The sequence below is a fragment of the Periophthalmus magnuspinnatus genome, chromosome 9 (assembly GCF_009829125.3).
Source record: "Periophthalmus magnuspinnatus isolate fPerMag1 chromosome 9, fPerMag1.2.pri, whole genome shotgun sequence".
NCBI classification, from domain to species: domain Eukaryota; kingdom Metazoa; phylum Chordata; class Actinopteri; order Gobiiformes; family Gobiidae; genus Periophthalmus; species Periophthalmus magnuspinnatus.
Genome location: NC_047134.1, coordinates 12,170,412 through 12,196,905, shown reverse-complemented (window position 1 = coordinate 12,196,905; position 26,494 = coordinate 12,170,412). Strand labels below are relative to the sequence as shown.

Below are 26,494 nucleotides of genomic sequence, written 5' to 3'. Positions count from 1 at the left end.
CTCCTGGAATAACACGGGCACAAGCTTCTCCTGGATAGATTTACAGAGTATGTCAGCATGCATCAGTTCAGCTCGTATCTAACCACGTCAAAACCTTATACCTCTCTATTTCAGCTGCCAAACACCCAAACTGAACTGGCACCACCAAAGCATCCCCCAAAATGCTAAAGGTGTATGCTTAAGAAATATTAATGTCATATTTAATCAATCAAATTTCCCTGGAAGAAAATCCTGTTTGAGGTGTAGCAGTGTTAGCAATTTTTAGCCTTGGTAAAGTGTGGATATCCCAACAATGCACCTTCTCTCTGCCTGTCAAAATATTTTGCCTTTTGTCCCATGGAAGGCAGTGAGTGTGTGGGGCCAGTGTGAGCAAAGGCAATGTCGCCACCTGTTGGTAAATACGAGGCACTGCAAATTGACAAACTTTTTTTTCTCTTTTTTTAGTTTTTGGAATGCTTTTCTGTCATAGTAGAGTCATAAAAATTAAACAATGTGTGTACTGAGTAATATGGTGAATTGTCACATTTTTTTTATAGCGCTTTTCCATTTTCAAAGCACTTTACATTAAGAAACAACTCACCATTGACACACACATTCAAACAGCAGAGTACCAGTGTACGCAGAGACTAGGAGCAAGGTGGGTTAAGTGTCTTGCCCAAGGACACAATGACAGTATTCATCTGTGGGAGGTGTGGGTCAGTGGTTGGTACCGCTCGATGATGTGTTACTTTATTTACCCGAGAACGATGTTATAACCAGGTTTTCATGGTTTAGACGTGCTACTCAGGTCTGTTTTCAAATGTCCTGCCTGTTTTGAAGATTATACATTAAATGCCTTATTGTGGAACATTCTGGCCACACCAATAACATATCCATTGAGAAAAGCGCAGAGTGCATAGCGGACCCTTTTCCATCATAAAAGTTAAACAAGGCACCTTTAAATATGTTTATGTGACATACAAACTGGAAAAATCAATTTAAACCTGCTGACATTTGCGTTATTCAAATTATTATTCTATTTTTTGCACTTTTTGAGCAAAGTTTGACTGTCAATCTGCAAGACCGGCCCCTTCCCTCCAATGAGGTCACATACAATAAAATGTAATACCTCAAATCAGTGTGATACAGTAGACAAACTTTTAATAAAAGTATTATCAGGTGCAGTACATCTGGAACTTTAGAAAGACATTCAAGAGTGGAATAGTATAAGTAAGCTTTTGTGTTTCTATACAGTCTTATATACAGTGTAGTTTAATGGGATCATACAGAACTTAGTGAAATGAATGTACAAAGACAAATGAACGTGATAATGAAAGAGTATTATGAAAAAGACACCCCATACTAAACAGACACACATATAAAAACAGCACAGTGCTTCTTTATGTCATGTTGTTTGTAAATTAAAATGTTGTAAACAAATATAGTTCTACAAAATGTCTCAGGGTAATAAGATGACATCCAATATGTGATTAGGCATACCAGCCAAGAAAGCAGTAATTTATATATAAAATACACACAACAAATTGGGAGTAGGAAGTAATGCTTGTTATGTGAAAAAATGGTTATGGGAAAAAAACAAGTTTGTGATCATTTGTCATCCGTTTGTTCCCCCTCTCATTTTGAGTGTATCGCAACAATAAGTTATTTTGGTTCAAAAGGGAAAAGGTCTTATACAAAACAAATGAGGCCGGCTTCATGCTAGGATAAAACAATATTGAAAGTTTCACGCAACACAAAGTAGTTCTAGTGAGCGGATGAAGTATAAGAGCAATTTCCTGAGCGTCTATATATACGGGTGTGTCGCGAAGTCATTGTGGTGATATGGTCTCGACGTAATTGGCTGGGAACAAGCCTTGTCGGCCATCTTGGCTCCAACCTCTCCACCAGCCTTTGTCCACGGCCTCCACATCCCTAATGATGTCACCGAGTTCAAAGGAGAGTTCTGATTCGTCCTCTATATAAAAGACCACAAAATAACATGGTGAAGACTGGTTAATCATACCTCCTGCTACGCGGAAGTACAAGAAGCACTTATGGCATTCGGGCTTCACAATTATACTCTGAAATTGCAGCTGCTTACCTGCTTGATAGTCGTACAACGCTCGGACACATGTTTGTGGCTCGGTTAACACCTAAGGACAAAGTAAGTGAAGAAAATGTCTGTAATCACTAGTGGTCTTTCTTCAATCGAAATTCACTACTACGAGAACTGAAAAAGTACAGGTCAGATTAAGTGAATATGCATCCCTGTCTGGGTAACCATAGTAACTTGGTTCACGTTGACCTCTCATGATGGTGGTGGTTTTGGAGACAACTGAACCATTGTCAGCTGTAAAACACTTTGTCTGATAATGCAATGGATCTCAATCTGGAGGTCGTGCAGTGATTTCAGGGGGTTTCCAGATGATACGGGGTCAAATGTAGCAGCAACAGTCATAAACAAGGCGTGACACCCATTCAAAAGCAGTGCTACATGTGCATTCCTATTTATCAGCCTACCAAGTGAATTTCTATAGGTCTGCAGTGTGTCCTAAAATAAAAACAAAAAAACATTATACTTAAGGCTACTTTAACATTTTGCACATAGCCTATTTTTTGTGTTTTGGGGACATAGACTCAGGACTGAGACAGGCCACAGAGACCCTCCCCCGGGTCATCAGCTGGACCCCATAATAAAACTGTGAAACCTGTAACTGGACTGAGTTTGGTCCTGGGTTGGTCTTGGTTTAGTCCTGGTTTAGTCCTGGTTTGGTCCTGGTTTGGTCCTGGTTTAGTCCTGGGTTAGTCCTCACTTAGAGAAAAGAACTCGGCTTTGGTGCTGGTGCAGTCCTGTTTTAGTTCTGGGTTAGTTTTGATTTGGTCCTGATTTTGTTCTACTTTGGTTCTGGTTTAGTCCTGGTTTGTTCTTGATTTGTTCCTGGTTTGGTCCTGGTTTGGTCCTGGTTTGGTCCTGGTTTGATCCTGGTTTGGTCCTGGTTTGGTCCTGGTTTGGTCCTGGTTTGGTCCTGGTTTGATCCTGGTGTGGTCCTGGTTTGGTCCTGGTGTGGTCCTGATTTAGTTCTGGGTTAGTTTTGATTTGGTCCTGATTTAGTCCTGGTTTAGTCCTGGTTTGGTCTTTATTTAGTCCTGGTTTAGTCCTGGTTTGGTCTTAATTTAGTCCTGGTTTGGTCCTGGTTTGATCCTGGTTTGGTCTTGATTTAGTCCTGATTTAGTCCTGGGTTAGTTTTTATTTAGTCCCGATTTGGTCCTGGTTTAGTCCTTGTTTGGTCCTGGTTTAGTTCTTGTTTGGTCCTGGTTTAGTCCTTGTTTGGTCCTGGATTAGTCCTGGTTTGGTCTTGGTTTGATCCTGGTTCAGTCTTGATTTAGTCCTGATTTAGTCCTGGGTTAGTTTTTATTTTGTCCTGATTTGGTCCTGGTTTAGTCTTGATTTGGTCCTGGTTTAGTCCTTGTTTGGTCCTGGTTTAGTCCTTGTTTGGTCCTGGATTAGTCCTTGTTTGGTCCTGGATTAGTCCTGGTTTGGTCCTGGTTTGAATGCCAGTGGTTGTTATTATAAGGTCACAAACGAAAAAGGTTTCTATAGTCTTTGTGCTGCATTTTATGATAAACCAGCGAATTATAAAACAAATATTAGTGTTACTTAGTGTTGTTTTCACTATGCCACACCAAAACTCTGCACATTCAGTTTCACCTGCCTCAGTTTCTTTCCCACTGTTTAGACCTATAAAATGTTGATGCCATCTGTAACATAACAATACCTCTTCTCCATTGTCTGAGATTGTGATATATTTTTGGATGCAAACATCGTCCTCCTCTTCATCATCCTCCTCCTCCTGCACATTATAGTATACTGCAAGCTCAGGACTGTCCAACTCAGGATCAGAAGGGCTTAAAGAGTGATCTAAAAAAAAAAAAATCAGGTGTTTATTTTAGGATTCATGCAGTGTGAAGCTTGTACTACCTGATAACTGTATGTCTAACCTGTTCCATTGTGCTCCACTGAGTTTCCATTTGTGATCACGTTAATTCCCAGGTCTGGTGTCACATATTTGATTCCCAGGCTCTCCTCAGATATGGGGTCTAGAGAAAAGTACACCATGCACAAACATCACTTCACTGTAAACGGTGACCTCGCTTTTATCAGTCTATCCCAGGGCGGCTGTGACTACAATAGTAACTTACCATCAAGTGTGGAGCGAATGAATAATGTACAAAATTGTAAAGCGACTTTGAGTGTCTGGAATGCTGTATAAGTTGCATTAATATTGTTGTTAAGACATTGCAGAGTGAATACAGTAATAAACCTACTTGTTAAATGACACTTTTCCAAACCTGGCTGTTTTAGTGTGAGATTGATTCTTTTAGTACTTAACTTACCTATAATCTCTGAACTTTCCTCATGCTGTGTAAGTAAAGCAGGTTCGTTCGATTCTGACTCGTCAGGCCCATCTTCAGCGATCATCTCCTCGTTCTCTTGCTGCTCTGGCTCCTTTGATGTTACATAGACACGTTCCTCCTCCATAATCTGCTCTGTCTCTTCTTCTGCTTCCTTCACCTCAGCTTCAGTGTCTTCTGTGTTCTCCATGACTCCATGCACTTCCTCCATTACCCTCTTCTCTGTTTGGTCCTGCTCCTTTTCTGCTGAAGTCTCCTCTGGTTCTGTGACCTCTTCTTCCTCAATAGTCTCCACTTGTTCTAGTTGTGTTCGGGTCTCATTTTCCTCCGCAGACTCTTCTGGATCGGGCTGTGGTTCTGTTTTAGGTTGAGTGTCCTCTTTCTCCTTCACATCTTCCTCTTCCTCTTCATCCTCTTCTACGAGAACAGTCTGTACTTTGTAGCTGATTTCTGAGGCCAGCTCAGCAGCTACAAAGAGAAAAGGTTTGTTAAGAAGTCCATGTGCCAGTTAATAATTTATATAAGAACATTCATTTTCTTCTTTTACTTTATCTGTATAATTACTCAAGTGTGTTGTTTTTTGTTTTGTTTTTTTGTTGTTAATCTGTTGTTTCTGGTCGACTGTCTGTGACCTGCTTTTCTAATGAAAATGTCATTGCTTTGCCTAGAATGTTTCATTGTAATGGTATAAACTTGTATCTGTATTTCAATAAAGTTGTCCCTCGTTTTTTTTAGTGCAATTTTGCATGCTTTTTACAGTGTATGAACGTGCATTGTGTTCTGCGTCCTGATTGGCTGTTGGACTATAGACCATTGTCCATCAGTCTCCTCCGTGCCGTGTCTCCTGTACAGTACACAATGTGTTCAGACAAATTTACATAAAAGTTGGATTGCAGTGTGACTCTGAAGTGCTGTATGTTTGCACTCAGAAAAAGACACCTGCACCAAGGCCTTCAGTGGAAAAGACACTACAGCCGAGCAGCACCAGGACGAAGAGGAACAGTCAGTGGAATTATGAAATACGTGTCAGTTACTATTAATCATTTCTTATGTGTCCAACCTAATAGGTTGATTATTATAATTATTGGTACAGTATTTAAAAGCTATCATTTTTATTTACAGAAAATATTTATATTTTTATTTCTCAAACAAATGTTTGGGCCTGAAAACAGGTCTTGATCTTTGGTTTCATTCTATAATGACTATAATTGACTCTGAAGTGCTGTATATTTGCAAGTTTTCTCTCTGACAAAACCCACAATGTCGATGAAGCGTTCTGCACCGACAAAGGCGCCTACGAAGGTTTGAACTTTGAGAGTGTTTAAACAAGAGAGAAATGTGAGAAAATGTTAATGCCTGTGTGAGAAAAGTGAATAAAGTGTGTGGTGAGGATTTTACAGCTGCAAAACATATATGATAATTGTAAAAAATAAAGCTGAATACTTTGCGGATTTCGCCTATTGTGGGTTATTTTTAGAATGTAACCCCCACGATAAACCAGGGACCACTGTATTCAACTCAGTATTTGTAGAAACACCTCTGGACTCTGGAACATTCTAGCCAAAACAAAAACATCTCTATGGAGAAAAGAATAGTTCTGCCCTCCATCAGAAAACCTACAGAGTCCTCCTTTATCTCGCACACACGATTTTTCCTTCCTGTCGTTCGTCTCTCACCTGATATCGCTTGGTCTGGTAGTGAAGCCCTCGGTGCTGGCGGGGAAACACTTTGTTCAAAACTGAAAGTGTTGTGCTCTGCGACAATCGGTGGCAGTCCTGGTATAGCCTCGTCTGAAGAAGTCCCCACAGTGGACGGTAATGTAGGCGAGGCCGGTGGAGCGGTGGGCTCTGAGGGTGACCGCGCCCTCCCCCTCACCTGGATGTTAGCCAATGGAACACTGGGCAGGACGGAGGACGGCGGGGCGGGACGGAGGGGCGACAGGGGCGGGGATAGGGTGGTTCTTTGTGGAGAGGTGGATGAGTGAAATACTGGACTTGTGGGTGGAGAAGTGGCCCGGTTGAATGAAGAGGGAGCAGCTCTGGAGAAGGGGGACACTAGAGGAGAACTACAAGGGGAGGTTGCAGAGTTCTCCTCGGCTTTGGAGAAGATGAAAGCTGTGTCCGTCAGACTGCGCTGGTAACGCCTGAACGGTTTACCTGTGGAACATAATTAAAGCCATGAGAAGGTTTTTGAATTTACTGAAATAATTTGCTAAACATAAACACTTTTTTCCCATCTGAAACATACCAGAGCGAGAGGGACTGGTGGGACTCTGTGATGAAGACGAGGAGAGCTGTCTGAAGAATTCTCGAGGGTTCATGGTGCGTTGGGACACTAACGCTGCAGCTTCCTACACCACAAACACACGGTTGGTTAGTTAAGAAAGGTAAGGCCAATGAAGACTTTTATTATCGTTACATAAAATTAGTTTTAAACTTTGTTGCTGGAAGATTACTACATTTTCCAACTCATAAATGTAAATTTCCGGTGAAGGGTCCACCTCTTGTTCATCTTTGTGCTGATCTTACTGCTTTGTCTATATTAATATTATCTGTATCCATGGAGACAAGAGTGTAGCGCTACCAATACAAGTTACAGGCCAGATCTGTGGAGAACACATATTCTTAGGGTACTTTTATCAACAGAAACACCTGCAATTGAATAGATGTGAAGCGGTGCAAAAGAATAACCTCCCCCTCGAACATTTAGGACAGTATAATCTAACAATAACTGCTCTTAATTTATTATTTAAAGCAAATACTAAAATATATGGTCTGAAACTATAAATTCCTGTCTTAAAACCTCCCAGAGTCTACTGTGTTTTTCACTTAAACTCCGTGTAACTGTGGTCCTGCCCTAACACATTGCTAATTCTAAACATCCGTGGCATTGTGCACAGGTCTGGCTGACATGGACTTACTGCTGCTTTCTCAATCGATTCACTTCTTTTGAGGCGCGCTCTCATCTCCTCCTCGTGCTCCCTCTGCTGCTGCTCCTGTCAGCACAAACACAGAAACACGTGTCACGGCCCTGCTCCCAGCGTAACCACTCAAAAGTCACAGGAAACATGCGTGTGGCTCTGCACTGCGTTTGATGTATATGTGGATTATACACACACCATTGGAGATAACGCAGTGTCAAAAATGTTGTCATTCCTTGTCTTACTGTTGCTATAACGCCACTAAGTGAAAGAAACGGAGTGTCACTTTGCCCTATCTTTCCATAAGGATTGTGTAGTTCCCCTGCTCTATACTTTAGCGCAGTTGTCCATCACAATCATGTACACACAGTTAAACTACAACCAGTCTTGTTTTGTATGTATACTATTTCAATTCAGTTTTTATAGCCAGTTTAACCAATTTATTTGACCAATTTTACATTCTTTCACTTAATGCCTCTTTCTCAAACGTGCCTGTATGTATTTAAACGCTATTTATTTTACAACTAACCCATTTTAACTTCTCTTTTCTGCGTTCTTCTTCTTCTTGCTCCGCTGCTTTCCTTCTATAAGACAAGAGACATGTGTTTTACCACATCTGGCCACAAGAGGTAAGCAAAAGCACAGTTTCACGCCACGCTTACCTCTGCTCTTCTATCATTTTTAGCTTTTCATTCATTTTTCGATCTCTCTCCTCTGCATCTTGCTTTTCTTTCAAAGCTCGTTCTCTCTCCAGTCTTCGTCTCTCCTCTGCTGCCCTCTTCCTCTCCTCCTCTTTTCTCTCCTCTTCTTCACGCTGCAAAACAATGCACAGTTTTATTCAATGCACTGCAAAAGCGTAGAGTCTGAGAGAGATGATGGTGATATGTACCTCTGCTCGTGCCCAAAAGGAATCCCGGTTCGCTAGTCGCATTTCCATTGCAGCGTTAGTTTTTCTGTAATTTGTGCCCTGTTTCAGAGGATGACAGTACAGGTACAACTTTTATTAGATTGTTATGACAGTGTTCTTTTATCATTAGTTTACTCAAAGTTGTAATTCGATTGATTATATATGTTTGAATAATCCTATATTGTTCTGCATTTGAGGCTAGAATATATTTGCATCCACTTCCTTGTACATACCTACGTTTATTTAAAAATATTTAGACTTCTGGTCATACATACATACATACATACATAAATACACATACTATGACACACAACACAATTATGAAGACACAAAGGCCATCTGTACTGCAGTTTTGAACAGAAAGCCAATGGATCTATTTATTTTACTAAGTTGTTAAATCAATTAGCAGTTTACAATGAACAAACTGTCAAATAATGAATGACCTGTGTAGTTAACACCTAGCACTATAAAAAAAAAAAAGAATGCAGTGATTCCTTTATGGCAAGGAAGGAAAGTCATTGTGAGTTATTGGATTAATAGTTGATGAACTTGTTTGTCACACTCTCATCCAAACACTATGATTACCAGTAAACTGTCTTCAAGTTATGACAGCTGAGACAAAGCTGTACAAAAACAAACAGGCAGTCATTGTCTCCCTCTAGTGGATGTTTGTGGTGTTACATGAAACCTACCACAACATCTTTTCTATCCAGTGATGATTGCGAGCTCCTCCTCAGCCACTGTGATGAAGAGTTGGTGTGAGCTTTACTGAGCTCAGCCCTGATCCTCTCCTCCGTGACCTCCTCAGGCTTCTCTGCTTTGAGGAACACGTGCACTTCCTGAAACACACAAGTCAAATTCATATGAACTCCAACATAAATTGTGTGTTACAGAACAGACATAAATCTAGACAGACACACAGTCCTTTTGGTTTTCATTTACTGTGTGTAAGAGCTATGCACGCTCACAGCCAAACTGTTGTGCAACAGCTCTGCTTTAAACACTCAGAACAAAACCAGGCTTAGGCACAAGGGGAGCAACATGGTGGTTTGGGTGGTTAAAGGAAAAGTGGTGAAACGCGACACATCTGAAGGAGGGGTGAGCCAGAGAAAACTCTACTGCAACAAAACTGAGAAGGTATCACTTTACGAGAACGTATAAAATGCAAGATGCTTTGCTTAATGTGACTAAAAGAACTTCAACCCTGTTATAATGTTGTTTCTCTTTTTAAAAGCAAACTTTGACCTGTGTTTTGTTTCATTTCCACAGATGTTTGAGTAATTGTGTTGTTTGGTCCATCTCCCTCAAAACTGTATTTTTCAACTACTAAAGTCACAAGGAGGTGCGTCTTTCTTCAGGAATTGTTCTTCTGTGCTTCACTACAAAGCATGTCTTACTACACACTATAAGCTATTGTTTTAGTCTCATTTAAACTGTCAGTGCTTCCCTCTGCTGGGGACATTATGACAAAATATCAGTTTGGTGCACACATAATTTATAAGTGAGATGCTATAATTTTATGTTTCCATACAGTTTCATAATTTACTAACATTTATTGTCCTGTAATGGAGAAATTTCCTTTCGGAGATTATGTTTTGTTGTGTTTTTTAGGGCTAAGTAGAACAAAAGCAATGTTAAGCAATGTCTGGTGTAGGTTTTATCTTTGCCCTTTGTGTGACCTGAGAATCTGTTCCATCATAAAAAGTCTATATGTTGTGGATGGAGAGTCAGGACTGTCAAACTCCTGGAAACCACAGCTCGAGGTGAGTGACAACGCTGACAGTGACACTGAGCCGAGCACACAAAGCACCCTGTAATATAACGTCAGTGTAGTGTATGTAATCCATATCACTCTGTCACACTCACACACACACACACACACACACTTAGGGAGGCCCCTGTGACACTGTTAGGCCTGTGTGCAATCATAGACGTACACATGAACAGATTGTGGTTTTGGTGTGAATTCAGACCACAGATCCAAGGTGATTTTGTTATTTCTGATGTTATTTAAAGCCCAGCGGCAAAAGACAGAAAAATAAAAATAAGTTATGAGTTAATTAGTTACTAAGTGATAGTAAAAGTAACAATGTTTCTATTATTATTATTATTATTATTATTATTATTATTATTATTATTATTATTATTATTAATAATAATAATAATAATAATAATAATAATAATAATAATAATAATAATAATAATAATAATAATTGTATTATTATTTTTTATTTTTATTATTTATGGTTTGTGTTTTTTTGTTTGTTTGTTTTTTTTACTATGAAAAACATGCATTCGATGAACAGGGTCTTGATGGAGTTCAATGCAATACTCTAGAACAATTCTGGCATCTCCATAGAGACAAGCAGAAAAGTTACATAATGCATCCATACGTTATAGTTTTCAGGCTCAATTAAAAAACACAAATGCAACCTTATTAGCTTGAAACTTAACTTTTGACATTATCCTTCATCAGAAAACCTGCTGCGATGCCACTTTGTGTTACGTCACTTCAGGACTTGAAAACAAACTACACAATGGGGAAAAAAGTCAACAATCTTTGGGTTTTTGTAACATATTCCAACAATGAAGCCGAGTATCCACACCCAAACGTGCAGGCTCGCCCAAACAGAATCCTCACAGCCAGCTGGGACACGCAGCCAGTCAGAGCCTAAAGACGCTACGGTGATGGTTGAGATGTTGTGAATATGGTTTAACCAGACAGAATAAGTACTACAAGTGTCTGGAAAGCATTAGGCGTACTGTAAAAGTTTATAGTGTTAGTGCATCTGTGACTTTTGAACAACAACAAGGCTTTGGAAAACGGACAAAAACCCTCAGATAACTCTAATTATCTCTGATTAAGAAGACATGCACAGTTGGATATTGTGTATGACGTAATATATTTTGCTGTTGAAACACGATTTACAAGAAATATGTTTGTTTTTTTACTTACTTGCTATCAGTACAACACTGTTGTGCCTTAAATAAGCAGAGAACCCCATTTCCCACACGCTCCTTCATCATCATCAAACATTAAACACGCACTGATTACTCATCTAATTTAACCCTAATTATGTAAACCCCAGAGGAAAATGTATATAACTCGCTGCTACATACACACACCCATATCTGATGGACGAGTGAGGGGCTTGCAGACAGCTCCCAAAAAAACTCCCAGACCCTACTCACGCTTTCAAAAACATAGACAAAAAACAACAAACATTCCACAAATGCTTGGCCAGTTGACTGGGTGATGCCTTTATATGGAAACCAGTAACTCAAGGGTCATTTAACCCTCTCTGCTTTCACAAAAGACCAAGTGGGAAATGTGAAGCCATGAGATATCCACGCACCAGTGCCACAGCCTGACTAATACTACTCCTCAGAACTAAGATTGCTTGTCTTTTTCTTATTAATGCCGTTATTTGTCACTATAAATATATCAACAAGAGACTGAGCTGAAGTTTTTACATTCTTGACAGACAGAACAAACAGTAATGGGACAGGAACTGAGCTCAGGAAGCACAAAACAATGCAAAGTAAACCAATGTGGGTAAATATAGAGTGCCAAAGTGCAGGGATGACGAAAGATACAAGACATTTAAAAACACTCAGATTCATCAACACCATTTATGCGTTTTAAGTCATAAAAATAAAGATCTCGGAGCTATTAGTTGGAAGTTTGTGTACCTTGAAGAAGTTTTTGATGGCTGGGATATGGGTGGCACATTCTGTCCTTCTGTAGTCGTCCACATCTTGACCCATCTGAAGACAAACGCAGGAAGTAGATACTTACATTCACGCCATACCATTCTCAAGACAAGACAATATGAGCTAGACAACACTGTGGGGGTTTAACTGATACATGTGCAAGTCTCGGTCTGGTTCAAAGGAAATCGTCCAAATCAAACTTTTAAATTCTCACCCAGATAATCATAGCAGTTCTGGGACTTCCGCTCTCCGGGCTGCCCATCCTACAGAGTCCGTACTGCGGCTTGGCGATGTGGAACTTGGATGCCAGTTCTGCCACACCCCCCGCTGAGTGAAAACAAATGCACAGAAAACAAAATAAATGAGTCAAAGATGCACGTTTAAATGATGATATAGATTTTATAGAATATGTTTTTGTATACTTATATGATCTGCTCAGAAATGAAAGAAGTATTGTTATACGTGGTGGATGAAGATCTCAACTTTGCTACTTAAGTAAAAGTACAGATACAGAGGTAAAAAGTTACTCAAGTAAAAAAAAAAAAAAAAAAAAAGTCAATTTGTTTGTGTTAAATATAGTGATTGATTAAAAATGATACATATTTTGGCTAACAGTATCAATCCAAATCAATTTCTTCTGAATTTTGTGTATTTATTTTTGTTTTCCTCAAAGCCGAAGCTTAAACTTGAAAACTTTAGTCTGGATGTAACCACAAACATGGTAAAAGTAGTCCCTTAAGTAATGTGAAAAGTACTTTTTACTTTTCAGAGTAGAAAGTACAGATGCCTGCTCTCAAACGTAGTGAAGTAAAAGTAAAAAAGTATCCACTGTAAAATGCACCTAAGTAAAGTACAGACACCTAAAAATTCAACTTAAGTACAGTACTTTATGATTTGTATTTGTTACGTTCCATTGCTGATTGTTATCGTACATTATTTAACTGTTTCCGGTTAGTTTAACTGTTGAGATATTTCAGTTAAATAAGAAAATGACAAATGTTTTAGCATACTTCAAATGTTTCAACTAAATATATAAAAGCATAACCATCAAAACAAAACAGAAACTTATTGAAAGCATGTGTCATTACCTTGTGCACACTATTTATGTGTTGTATTTTAATGAATACAAGAGGCAACTGTGATTCTAAGTGATAATTAAACATCATAAGAGCTGTATTGGCGAGTTGTTTGGAAGCTCACGTTGAAACTTTATATTGTGCACGACTCTTGCCTCTGCACCTTACCTCCTGATTCAGCCAGTCGGAGCTTGTTGCTGATTCCATCATAGATGAACAGTGCCCTGTAGACAAACCAAAGGTCGAACGCTCAGAAACATACATTAAAAGTCACGCATTCATATACCGTATTATTAAGTAAATATAGAGTTAAAATGGAAAGTTACACAAGCGTTACAACATGTGCAGAACAATTGTAGACATCTGGTTGTACAAGAGTTTGAGTCTTGTTCAGTGCCCAGGGGGAGAATCTGACAGACTTACATGGTCAGAAATGTTGAAGCACATACTTCGACTAAAGCAAAACATGCCTTCTGGAGTTCTTTACGTGTGACATTGCTTTTGTTTGTGTTCATTTCCCTTCTTCCCTGTGGTACCCAGTGGACCTTGTGTGTACGTAGATGCGGTTTACGTCTAATAGTGCTGCTTTTTAAGTGTAAATATTGATGGATAAAACTAACATCTTTTCCATTCGCTGCTGGAGGATTTGTGCAGGTAAAGGCCTGTCCAACCACTCCCAAATGTCACACAGACTTCAGCTGTCGAGCACGCTGCTGTTTTCATTGGCTACCTAATTACTCCCATTTGAAGGAATAACATTTACAGCATTACTTTCAAATCATTGCACATAGAAGTTGCATATTATAAAGTAAAAACAACACAGAAAGTACCTTTTGTATTTAGCTTTGAAAGTCTTGAACCTTTTGTCACGATGAATGCACCTGTTTGTCTTTTGCCTTTTGCCTTGACTTCTCCAAAGCGTGAGAAGTTTCTTATCTGATTATTTATGCAGCCTATTAGTTTTAAACACTATTATGAAACGTTGAATTTATTTAAAGGTGTGTTGTGTAACTTCACCGCTTCACTTGTGCGACACTATCTGCTCTAAGATGTTATTGTTTTGTCTGAAATGTTGCGCAATACGGGATTAATCTCATCTATTCCCACAAATTCAAGCAGGAGACGGTTTTTATTCTGCGCTCTTCTGTTTTAATGTTAATTTTATGATGATTATTTGTGATTATTTATGTTTTGATTTGTGTGATTTTAATGTTTTTCTTATTCTGTAAAGCACTTTGAAATACTTTGAATTGTGCTAGACAAATAAACTTGCCTTGCCTTGTCTTGCCTTGCCACCAGGCCACATTACGGGTTAGATCTGCATCGAGGCAAGCCCACTCAGAGTAAAAATGCATGTTTTTTCCAATGCATTTACGTGAATAGTGCAAGGAAAAGCAAAACTGGATACGTTAGTGACATAATCGCAATTTTATAATCTGGTAAGGCACTGTTATACACACAACTGCGCCTGTTTTTAATGTTTCGTATGGACTTGTGTACTTGTTTTGTTTGTTTTTCTGCTTGTGTTGCATTTTAAACAGAGCGCCTATGATAAAGAGAGACGTAGTGATCTCAGTGGGTTCTCCTGTAGAAATAAAGATAAATAAAGAAAGATAGAAGGGCAGATAAGGCATGGAGAAAAGAAGGCACCCCCTACCAGAAAAGTTACATAGTGCATGTTTAATATACACACAATTACAGTAGTGTTTTTACTCTGGAACGATGTTAAAGTGTGTGTCTGTCTGTCTGAGGTAACAGTGTGTGACTAAAGAGGCCGGCGCAGTGATAAATAGCTCTCTCGTCTGTGTAGGAGCTTGCGTGCTTGTCAGTGTAAATTTCTTTGCAGAACTTCAGGGGGTGTGTCAAAAACATCTGCAGGCCACAAGCTGCTATTACTACAGGTCAAATGTCAACCTAAGGATCTTTGCATAATGTGTTTGGCACTCCGCCACGCCACGAACAGTTTAAAAATACAGGATTGAATAATTTGTGGGATTAAAATTAAGTTTTGTTGACTTCCTGATAAATATTTATAGACGCGCTGACATGCAATGATACTTCTGCATTTGCACATTATATATAACTAACCCTAACCAGCGACCTGTGACCTGTAAGCGGAAGAAAACGGATGGATATAATTGACACATTTACCAAAAGATGTGCGGTCACTAAAGTTCTCGTATTCTGAGCATGATATAAAAAAATGTGGTGACAGACGTGGCAAACAGATGCATATTTAAGAAAACTAATAAAAAATCTATCAAAGTCTATCAATGAATACTGGAGCTTGAAAGAAAACTTTAAACTTTTGTTTTAGTCTCCAGCTGCCTGTTTATGGACATCGTAGGTGACTTGTCCCGAGTTCAAGTAGTAGCAGCAGCTGTGTAGTTTTGCAAGTGTATATTTTGTCAATTCAAATCGTTAACAAATACATTTCACTGCATTACAATCTTTACTTCCTTTGGCATTCCCTTATCATTTTCTATATTCTTTTAGCATCATGTTTGCCTGCGGTATGAATCCTGTTCACTAAGAATGGCTATAAAAAGTTTTTATTCCATTGAAGCGGCTTTCATGAATAACTTATTTTAGCGCAGACAATCTTCTTTTGTAACAGCAAAGAATAACAATACAAGTCAGTGTTTGTTCAGCCGCGAAGAAAACAAAGAAGCAGTCGCCATATTGTGTGCGCTATAGAAACGAGCCCGCTGATATCCATCTCTTTCTCCTTTTTTACAAGCCAACTTTTGTGAATTGTTCTTAATTTTTACAAACATTCTTTAAGCCTTCGGAGTGTTATCTGAGCTGATTTTTAGTGCATCACCTCGTCTCCATCATTAGCCCTGTCAGCATCCGAGTTAAGACCAAAATCCACATGAGTGATCCTAAGTCACGGCAGCATTCCTTAAGGTTACCGTTCACGAGTCGCCGGGGGTCAGAGGTCACTGCCTCTGAGGCGCTGAGGAAAAAAGTGCAAACGTTTCCAACTCAGAGCAACAGGGTCAGACAAAGGAGACACTACCAAATATGACTGCAGTGTTTGTCATTGTAAAAGTTACTTATCGCAAAGGCCATGTATAGTCATCATAAAAATGTAGTTTTGTTGATAAGATTTTGTTTCATTTTATCTTTAGTTTAGGTTTAGCACTGAGATAACCTGACCTTACATGGTTTCAAAAATATGTGTAAATCAGGTTCCCAAGAAACAATGAATATACAATAAAAAACTTGGATATTATTACTTCATAAACTATTTTTTATGTTCAAAATTGTCTTGGCTAAGTGAAAAATGCAGATCAAGCTGGTAAAAGTAAGTTATTTAAAGTGGCAAGACATACATTTTACACTACACAGAAGTAGAGCTGGGTGATTTTGCCTAAAAATAAAGTTGTAGATCGATTTTTTTGTGATTTTCAGTGATTATATTTAACCCATCGGTCATTGAGGAACTCGATTTGACTGACACAGAAGAAACATGACATTTTGCGTGACAAATGACAAAAACAGACTTTTCTTTGCACTACAGTCCACAAATTTAGCCATCTCTGATCTCTAGTTTGCAAAAGGGAGTGACAGTAGAAACACGCAATGACAGTATGAGTTTTGAAAAGACGAGAGGAGAGGAAGAAGACGACATAGGACTGTATGTGTTCTCTGAGAAATGTTCAATGGAATGGAAGTCAGTGTTAAGTCAGACGTTTCTACACAAACAAACGAGTACACAGACGCAGACGCACATAGTTGTACGCTGAGCTGTGACAGAAGGACAATAGCTGGAGTTTTGGGGAAACCTGTACGCTCCTGCACATTCAGCTGAGTAATAAGTGTTCAAAGTACTCGTCCCACTGTGTATACAAGTAAAATCACTGTTTATATTATATTTATACCAGCTGTAGCACTAAATGAAATCTCCTGCACGCTGGAATGCACTGATTCACCGTAAGTTCTATGTCAAATTCATTTCCAGATGCAGCTTATATTTGTTTTGTCTTCGGGAGGCAGTGGTGGAAGAAGAAGTACTCAGTTTTGTTACGTAAATAAAAGTGTAATACTGGAGCAAAAAAATCCTCAAGTAAAAATAGAAATGTCACATGAAAAAATCTCCTAAAAAAAATTTAAATACCTGTTTAGAAATGTGCTTAAAGAGTAAAAAAGTAAAGTATTTCATGCATATTTTGAGGCTTCTAATGTATCAGTTTTAATAAAGATTTGTGCAAAAGAAACAACTAAATATAACTCAATATTTTTTCTAGATGTTTTATTTGCGTATTTGTGTTTGCTCAGACTATGAACGTGTTAAAAATAAACCCTCAGACTTTTCAACAGGTCTCAAACTTTAATAAAAAAACTTTCACTTTTCAAGCTAGTTCAAAAATGTAGTGTAGTCATAGTGAAGTAAAAGTAAAAAGGACCCACCGCAAAATTTACTTGTACTTAAATGAAAGTACTTTACTACTTTTACTTTGTGCATCTATCACCATGGGGCGGTGACAAGAAGTAGATTTACTTGTGACTCTCACCGATTACTCATTTTCAAAGGTGCATTAGTAACTTTTCTGGTGATGGGTGTGCCAGCCGTTTGTCTCCATGGAGATGTAACCGCTTTCCCTTTATAAACGTATAGTCAGATCTGTGGAGAGGTGACCTAGATAGCTAGATTTAATGCAATTCTGTGTAAAGCAAAGCAAAGTAAAAAAGCAAACATCTATATATGAAGTCTGCAGTTTCACGGACCCATCGCTGGCTTATTCATTCCACTTGTGCCAGTGGGGGAGATATGGGAGATTTGTGGTTACGCGTGCCTCTACCATATGATAAACTGAGCTCAAGGAGAAGTATATGAGAAAATGAACCACAGACTGAGTTCTCACCAGGACTCAGGGCTGAGATTAAGGCCTGCATGAGAAGACATTACTCTTGGCCTCCCTCCCTGCTGCTGTCTCACATGTGCATTCCCCACTGAACCCCACCATTTTTCATGTTTCATATTTTGGGCCTCCCCTCTGGGCTGTTACATACTCCTGCTCAGAGGTGACCCAGACCTCTGTGTTGTGGTTAACCTTTTCTCTACCCTCTGCTGTCTGCATTGGATTTGGATTCAGAGGATGTCACAATATATTTGAGATGCTTTTTTTTTTAGTCTTCATATTATGCAAATGTTCTGGGGAGGCGGCCATTTTACTACTGGTAAATAACCTTCTGAGTTCCCATAACCTTCATAAAGAGAACATTACTGAGGGCTAATGATACAGTGATAGTCGTTTGTCCACTAGTAACATATTCAAACTACAAAATTCAAACAGGAACACTTGTCATTCAACATTATAGAAGTCATCCGTTAACCGAAAATCCCTCTAGTATCTATGACATTAAGGTGGAGCAGGGTAATTACTTTATTTTAAAAGAATATAACGCCAATCACTTCAAATTGTCATTGATCTGCTTGGGGCTGTTTACTCAAAAGGACCACAGCCAGCCCTCTACGAGTAAAAACATGTTATTTGGAGAAGAGTTCGAAGTTCTAAGGACAAATTGGACAATGGCACTGGTTAAAGGTCAGGCTCATTCATGAATTTAAGATTGAAAGCTGTGAGAAAAAGACGAAATTGTTATCAAAATTGTTATCAATCATTAGAAGAACAGTACGTTGTTGTGCGATATTGCTCAGCCGTACGCTATTCGTCAAATCTTTAACAAGAACAAGGTAATACAGGGACAACTGTTTAAGTAGTGAAATATTCCCCAAAACAATAAAAGCGTCTCTGGTCCACCCTTCTTGCTAGAACCACTTATCTGAAGAACATTTGTCAGGGTGGAGGACACTGCCATCTCAGGAGACTATTACAGACCACTAAAGTTATTTAGTCTGCACTGTGCGATAAATTGTCAAGGAAAATGACAGAGGAGATAAAGAACAAAGATTATACAAAAGAACAGTGGCTTTATGCAGCAAGCAAGCAATTCAGGGACATTTGGGAGGCAGAATGGTGAGAAGAAAGGAATGTTGCAAGGAGGTGGAGAGAGGGAAAATATTTTGTTTTTGGCTAAACAGTCGGTCAGAATTTAGAATTTTACCATCTAAACAAATACGGCATTAAGAGCGTGCCAAGGATGAAGGAGAGAGAAGGTCTGTGCATGGAAAGGAGTGTGGGAGATACAAACTGTAACAACTGAACATAAGAACATACGACTGTGAACAGAGAACCGTAAAGTTTTTCAGAGCGTGCCAGCCCGTTGCATGGATAACACTTGGACTAGTGTTACACAAGTTAATCCACAGGCCACAGCAGCCAGGCATTGTGTAAGCAGAGCCGCGCATGTACCAATTATTTAGGGAGCACATTTTCCTCTGTGAAACTCTATCCTAAGCGCTAACTTCACGAGACTTCATGTAATGTCTTTAGCACTTATAACAATAATAACACTAATGGCTGTGCTTATTTGAGCTCTGGTTCGCTGTTTAACGCAGAGTGGTCTAACGCGGAGGACTCTCAAATGGAGGAGTTGTCTTGTAAGTTGGATGTTTGATTGTAGAGTTGAGGAGCACAAAAGCAGTACTCTTCACCCACCTCACCAGAGTAAATGGGGGTGTAATGGGCAGAGAGCGAGCAGTGTCTGACTTTAAACCGAGACGAGGGGGCCTTTCTACTCTCACACACCTGTCGGACTGCAGATGCCGCTGTTGTCCTGCCTCCGTCGGTAGAAAGATAGCACCAAAACCTTTCTAAATCAGCTGACCAGACACATCACAACAACATCACATGACCACTCTGAGAAAAACCGAAACTGTCAGGTATGAAATCAAGCTAAACTAAAGGAATCTAGACCAGATGAACCTCATTGGACTCTGATTTGTGGAGGTAGTGGTGGAAGAACTCTGCACAATTCTGTACCAACTATGAGGAGTGATAGTCTACGGAAGTTTTACATGAACCAATAATGTAATAAAGGGGATTGTGGGCATATTCAGGAGTTTGTTTGATATTCTAAATGTTCTGCGGTAAGATTATGTCACCACAACTTTGGTCCTCAATATTACGGGGGCGGTTTTTGCAGACGGCTGAACATTTGTTTCAATATAGGCGGACAAAGTTCAACACCTACATGTCGCCGAAGACTAGACACAGATAAAGATATACTGTTGAGTAGAAAACAGAGTGAACTAAAGCAGAGGAGATCTTTAAAGCTGTGTTCCATCGGGATATCTCAGGCATTTCCTGCATGCTGTCTCACACTACAGAAACACCCTCCCATCTGAACATCAACACTCTTACACAACCACGTTTCCCACATTGAACAGTTCTATAGATCTACAGTGGTCATTTTAGAAGAACAGCTGAGGGAATGATTCTCTGGACTCTACTGCTGCTAACCTACTGCTCTAAGTGTGTTAAAATTTTGGCTCAGCATTTTTTTTTAAAACAATGAAGCCATAAATTAATGAAGAATGCGCTTTTGACTTAACTAAGATTGACACAAGACACAAAAACCATATAGTTTGACCATCACATTTTACATATGCATTGAAACGGTGGCAACCATAAAGAGAGATTGTGACATGAGACTAGTTAAATATGTCAGTTGTCAATGTACTTAAGTTATACTCTGTCTGTGTTTTGGATTTCAGCAAAAAAGTCCATGAAATCACATACACAAAAGTTTTATTTCTCATTTGAACCACCACAACCATGTCAAACTCTTAAATCTTTAATGTCCCATATAGAGAAGACATTAACTTGTGATATTACGAGATAAAATGGCCAAAGATTGTGCAAGGGAAAAGGTTTAAGGCTGGTGAGTTACACATTTTGAGAATCCATAGTTCTACGAATATATGGTCTACTATAAATCATTATAAATTATGTCAAAATCTTGTCCTGTCCTGTTGTAGATCCAATCTCGTGTCTCGTCTTGTGGGAATTCTGTTTCGTCCCGCCCTCAGTCGCTATAAGTGTTTTTGACTATTCGCTGTTTGCACCCAGTCCAAGCTTCATCAGTCACTTTTCACCCGGTCCAAACGTTTCCCACCAGGGTCTCCAGGACAACAGTCTGCCCTTAAGCCTCCATTCTGCACGGCCCAAATGGACAAACAGGGAAATAGAGACCTTACACCCGACTCAACTTTATGATCACAAACCCCTGTCGGCCTGTCGTTTTAACAGCTCGGTAACCCCTCTGTAACCATGGCGACGTGGGGTTAACCGGGCGAGTCAGTCCACAAACACAGCTGACACTTCACAGTCCGATAGATATAGGCCCAACGTAAGGCTAGTGACCAAAACAGGTTCAAATTGTAGATGTTCTTAATTCATAAAGTTGTAATAATTAATATACGCATCAGTAGGTCTCATTATATTTGAATATTACTACGCAGCCTTTATAGTTTTGGCATTTTGTTTAGAAAAGTGTTTGGTTCTAATTCAATGACCATATTTTACTGTAGCTTTACTATAATAATAATATATTGCTTTCCGATGACAGATGTTTGGAAAGAGATGACCACTGCAAAGACACATGTACTAAACACAAATATGAGTAATAAAATGGCACATAATATCTTGTAAAGTGGCAGTTTGATCTTGTACCAGATGGTCGCCTTGTACATATTTTTTTCCAGGTGAATCAAGGTTTTTGTCTATTTTTATATCAGAACATTGCTCTTCTATATTTAGCCTTGTTGGTGCATTCCAGCTTTTTCTAGTATCATGCTCTGTAGTAAAATTATTATCAAAGCTGTTTTGGAAGACATATTCCTCAAAAGAATGCGACCGGATGGCCCTCATGTTGTGCTGAGCAGATTTGAGTTAATTCTTTAATAATGAGGCAGCTGTGTGGGAGCTGGCAGGGAAGCACAGAACACACTGTCTCCCTTTAGCTCTGACTCCTACAGTCTAAACCCAGCATTTTTCCATGGGCACAACATTGCAAGAACATGATATTCTCTATGACTGTTTGCAAAAGGCGCGGTTTCAGCTGCACAGGTGTACAGCGTAAAAACAAACTCAAGCTCTAAGAAATTCAGAGCTGAAGAAAAAAATCATAAGTTCCCTCAAAACTGATCGTGACACACCCAGAAATGCCACCCATGCAGCCCTTTGCTTAATGGTGCTGAAAATGTCATCTGATTTTAATGCAAGTTTGAACCAACACAAGAAACAGCATTGTATTTAGTCTGCTATTGTGGGCACAGAGATGAGAGATTTGCACTGGAAACTATTTGAGTATGTGGCTGGAGGTTGGCCATTGTGCCTCTACAGGAATCAAATACAGTTGTCTAGAGCTTTTTGAATTACAATTTTCAAATAATTTACAATTCAGACATTTACAAGAAACGGGTTAATTGTTAGACTGTGCTTAAAGGTGCAGTATGTGTGCAGTTTTCTAGTGGATTGTTATTGTATTGCCTGAAATGTTCCACAATTTGGCACTGAATTTATATTTTCATAGAGACAAAGTTGATTCCACCAGACCAATTCACAGGTTAGATCTATGGAGAGATGAGTTCACTCACAGTAATTGTATTGGATGATTTTTAAGGTAGTTTTAGCCAGTAAAAATGAATGTTTTTAGGTAGTTTTTAGCTATTTCATTTGAATACATGCAACTGTGGAACATTTGGCAAAGCAATAACATCCCTAAGGAGGTTTTAATTGGTATTTATCAGCTTAAATACCAATTAAAACTTTATAATATCAATCAAAGATGTCAATTATAGCTCACAAAGGCTTAAAATACAGCATACACCCCGACATAATCTTATTTAGTCATGCCTCATCGTGTCAAATGACCTACTATTAAGTTAGTGCTTCAGCCTAAACCCTTCTGAATCCAAACAATGTTTATCTAAGCAGTAAGCAATGGTTTTGTGCTGCCTGGGGTTCACCTAAACAAATCTAGGTATAACAGCTATTACTGTATCTATCACTGTCATCATATTCCTACATGCCACCCATGCATCTTTGCAAACTAAATAGTGTTTCTAAATCAATGTGACCCTTCCAAAGTTGCTACAATAGCTAAATCAATTATTTTAGTGGAAAAGCCATCATAATTCAGAGAAGTTTTCCAAATTTAGGATGCAAGACACTTGTGTTTTTGATTTCCTATCATTTTTTTATTATTATTAAATAAGCAGGGAAATTCAGTCAGGTCAACAACCATCATGTATCACTTAAACAATGAGCGCACATTAAGAGACAAAAGCAGAAGTTAACCCTATTGCGGAAGTGAGTGTCCTTCCTCAAACTCCAACCCCCAAAATATGATCATAATTCCTGCATTTATTGGGAGTTCGTGCCATTATTTCTGATATTGGTCCAATAATACATATGTAAAGTCACTGTTGCATTTGGAATAGTAGTAAAATGATGCCCTGTTTGACAAGTTGCACCTAGAGTTGTACAAAAGTGCTCTGTGCCAGAGGAACCCCTGCCTCATGTATCCTGACCTAAACCTACAGGTGTATCCCATCTACAGTGTAACTATAGCCCAGCTCTCCTGAGTCCTGGGTTTTCACTTAATCATGCATGAGCCTGCTCCACGTCTGACAAGTAGAAGCAACACAACCACCTCAGGGCTCGATAAAAAATAAAACTTCATCTGATATCACAAACTCTGACGGCATCACAATTATATGTGTCCCATATTTGTTTTTAAATCTATTGCTTTTCATTGCAAGTATCAGCTCCATGATATCTGTTAAGCCAATATCCTGGTTGAGTATTTAACTGGATGAAACGAGCAAATATACAGGCTGATTTTGGTCTATCTCATAAAATGTGAACTTTTATTTATACAAAGCTGTTCTGTAGTTATTTGAAGGATAAATAACAGTTGCATAACACAGTCAGATCTCCGGATGTCCTGTGTAATAAATTAACTGTGTTTTAAGGAAATAAGTGTCATACTTAAAGTCAGTATCACTATTGGAACTGAAAAACCTGGATCCCAATAACCAATGTCTGTGGTCTCCATAGATACTGGTTATTGAAAATGATTGATTTGCCTCAAATGTTCCAAATTAAACATATGAGTCTCCACGGAGACACCACCAGTTGACACCACCATGTCAAGTTACAGGTCAGCTCTGGAACTCTGCCCAGAAAACCAGTTGCTCAATGTTGTTCATTCAATAATTCATCTTTAATAGAAGATAAAAGATAGAACAGAAGAATGGTTAACTCATGTAGCTACAAGTACTTGTCTTTTAGCAAATCCAGGAGCAGAACCATGGTGCACTCTCACAATGTACAATCACCTAAACACTCATTATGTTTTGTTTATATATTTCCACATAATCACTGGTTCCTTGTAACAAAGTAAAATAGTCTTTCTCGTCAGATGAAAAAAAGACTAACCCTCAAACTCCGATTTCCTCTGTGGCTTGGACCTAAACTACACCATTTACCAGATAACATACACCTTTAATGATGCTTTGTAAAACTGTCCAAACCTTTGTAAACTGCCTTGGTGGCCTTGTGTAAATCCACTGAACAAACCCAAAACAAAGACATTTTATGGCCCAGAAATAACTATGCAACCAAATGTCTGCACAGTGCACAAATGGAAGAGATCTAGCTGTTAGGTGTTAAACCCCCTGCAGTCCTGATGCTGGACATAAGACTAAAGCAAGGGAAGGCATTGAGGCGGCTTCTCTCTTCTTCAAAGTGTGCCCACAAAGGGTCTGTTTCCCATTCAGTCCACAAGGTCATTAGATAACTCAAGGCCAAGCTGTGTGGGGGTGGGACCAGTGAGCCAAACATGCACCCCCATCCGGATAAACACACATTTGGATGCAAGTGCAATTTAAAAGTGGTATTCAGACAGGCAGACTTATCCACACAGCAGTGAGAAGTTCACATCTGTCTTGCTCAGCTGTTTGACAGAATCATGACATCATAACCCCCCACCCCCTCCAAACAAGCTCAAAAGTAGGCCACTTCTTTTCCCTTTTTCCCTGCTACTAAAACTCAATCGATTTCAGTTTGCTCAAGAAAATCTAGAGTTTGACATTGTCCAAAACCTGCGTAAAGAAGTAAAAGCATTCAGTGTTGAGTTTTTTGGTGAAGATTTGGCCTGCAAGTGAAGAAAAGAAAGATAGTGGGGATGTAGAAATGCATTAGTTATGAGCACATGTGTTTTTTGGCAAGATGGTCTCGACTATGAGTCATAAAGCTGGGAAAAACTTGTAACAAAGTGGGTTGAAAAGACAGATTCCTTTGTGCACAATCCTCCATTCAAAAGGGGGAATCTATCTATTGTATTACTATCAGACTATAGTTAATTTAGTCTTTGCAAGTTGTAAAATGAGTCTACAAAAAGTGCATAGAAGAGTAGATCTAAATGGCAGTGTACCCAAGACATCAATCTACACTAAAACACAAACTTTTTTAGGGTTAATGCATTTCAATTATCATTATCAGAGTAGGTGCTGATGTATACTGTGTCTGGCTGTCAAATTAAAGAGCCAGTCCTTGAAAGACAACCCTGTCAATGATCAGCACACCCGCAGAAACCTGACACCCAAAGACAATAGCCAAGTTTTTTAGAGGTGTGCACGGTTTTGGTAACAGCACAGGCACAGTGTCCAGGTGTTGCGCATGGAGACGCACCAGACGCTGGACGTGCGTAAAACCCTGTCACCCTGCATTAACACAGGGTTTAATTCTGAACTGTTAGGCCTACTTTCCCTTGTTACTTCAAAGTACTTACAGAACCGAGCCAACAGAAAAAAAAAATTAACAATACTTGCGCAATATTTAGTCACACAAATGGCATGGGAAAGTGTTTCTTAATAACCGCGGTGTAAATAGGAGTGGCTGTAAGGATGTTAGGAGCTTTATTTAATCGAGATGCAGTGTTTTTACCAGTTAATAGATGAGCGTGGGTTGATGATGTCTTCTTTAGCCGTGAGCAGTGACAGGCTGTAGGTATCCAGGTTGATCGTCCGTGCGCTCATCGTGCCAAAACTTTCCAGAGCACACCTCAACTTTCTTCATTCACCCCACGACAACTATCCGGGCTTTTTGGCTACGTGCAACAAGTAGCCAAAGAACCAAACAGCAAACGTCAGTGCAGCAGTGGAGGTATGCAGGGTCATGCAGCGGATAAGCTTGGAGTTGGAGTAAAATGGAGAGGTCTATGTATGCAGGCGCTGCGCTCTCCCAGTGAGCAGGGGAGGACTGCCAATACACGCTGCTCTTTGTGCACTAGGGTAGAATAAGTTTTCAACAAAAGCCCCACCTCCTGTTGGGAGAGTGGAAGGAGTAATAATGACTTCACTGGCTGCTGGGTCATCGGGAAGGAAAGTGCGACTCACCGACGTGAAACTTACCCGCAAGAAGAGCTGTAAACTTGGCATCCTGAACGCATTATTGCACGAGAAACATCTAGGGGTTTGCATTGTTCTTTGCTCAATACTCAGGTTTTATGCAAGTTAGACACAATTTTGGGATTGCTGTACAAAAACAATATTTAGTTTCAAAC

At 39.3% G+C, this 26,494-nt stretch overlaps 1 protein-coding gene across 1 annotated transcript; it reads right to left on the bottom strand.

Moving 5' to 3' along the window:
- Window positions 1-1,123: 1,123 nt before the first annotated feature.
- On the bottom strand, window positions 1,124-26,244 carry si:dkey-40c11.2 (drebrin-like protein A). Its single transcript, XM_055223984.1, has 16 exons — window positions 25,876-26,244; window positions 13,178-13,233; window positions 12,148-12,260; window positions 11,913-11,987; window positions 8,912-9,058; window positions 8,202-8,279; window positions 7,975-8,126; window positions 7,842-7,896; window positions 7,313-7,387; window positions 6,640-6,742; window positions 6,069-6,548; window positions 4,375-4,860; window positions 3,979-4,077; window positions 3,756-3,898; window positions 2,081-2,132; window positions 1,124-1,954 (listed from the first exon to the last, which is right to left on the bottom strand). The coding sequence occupies exons 1-16, from the start codon at window positions 25,965-25,967 to the stop codon at window positions 1,809-1,811; spliced, it is 2,352 nt and encodes a 783-aa protein (XP_055079959.1). The 5' UTR covers window positions 25,968-26,244; the 3' UTR covers window positions 1,124-1,808.
- Between the last annotated feature and the right edge of the window lie 250 nt (window positions 26,245-26,494).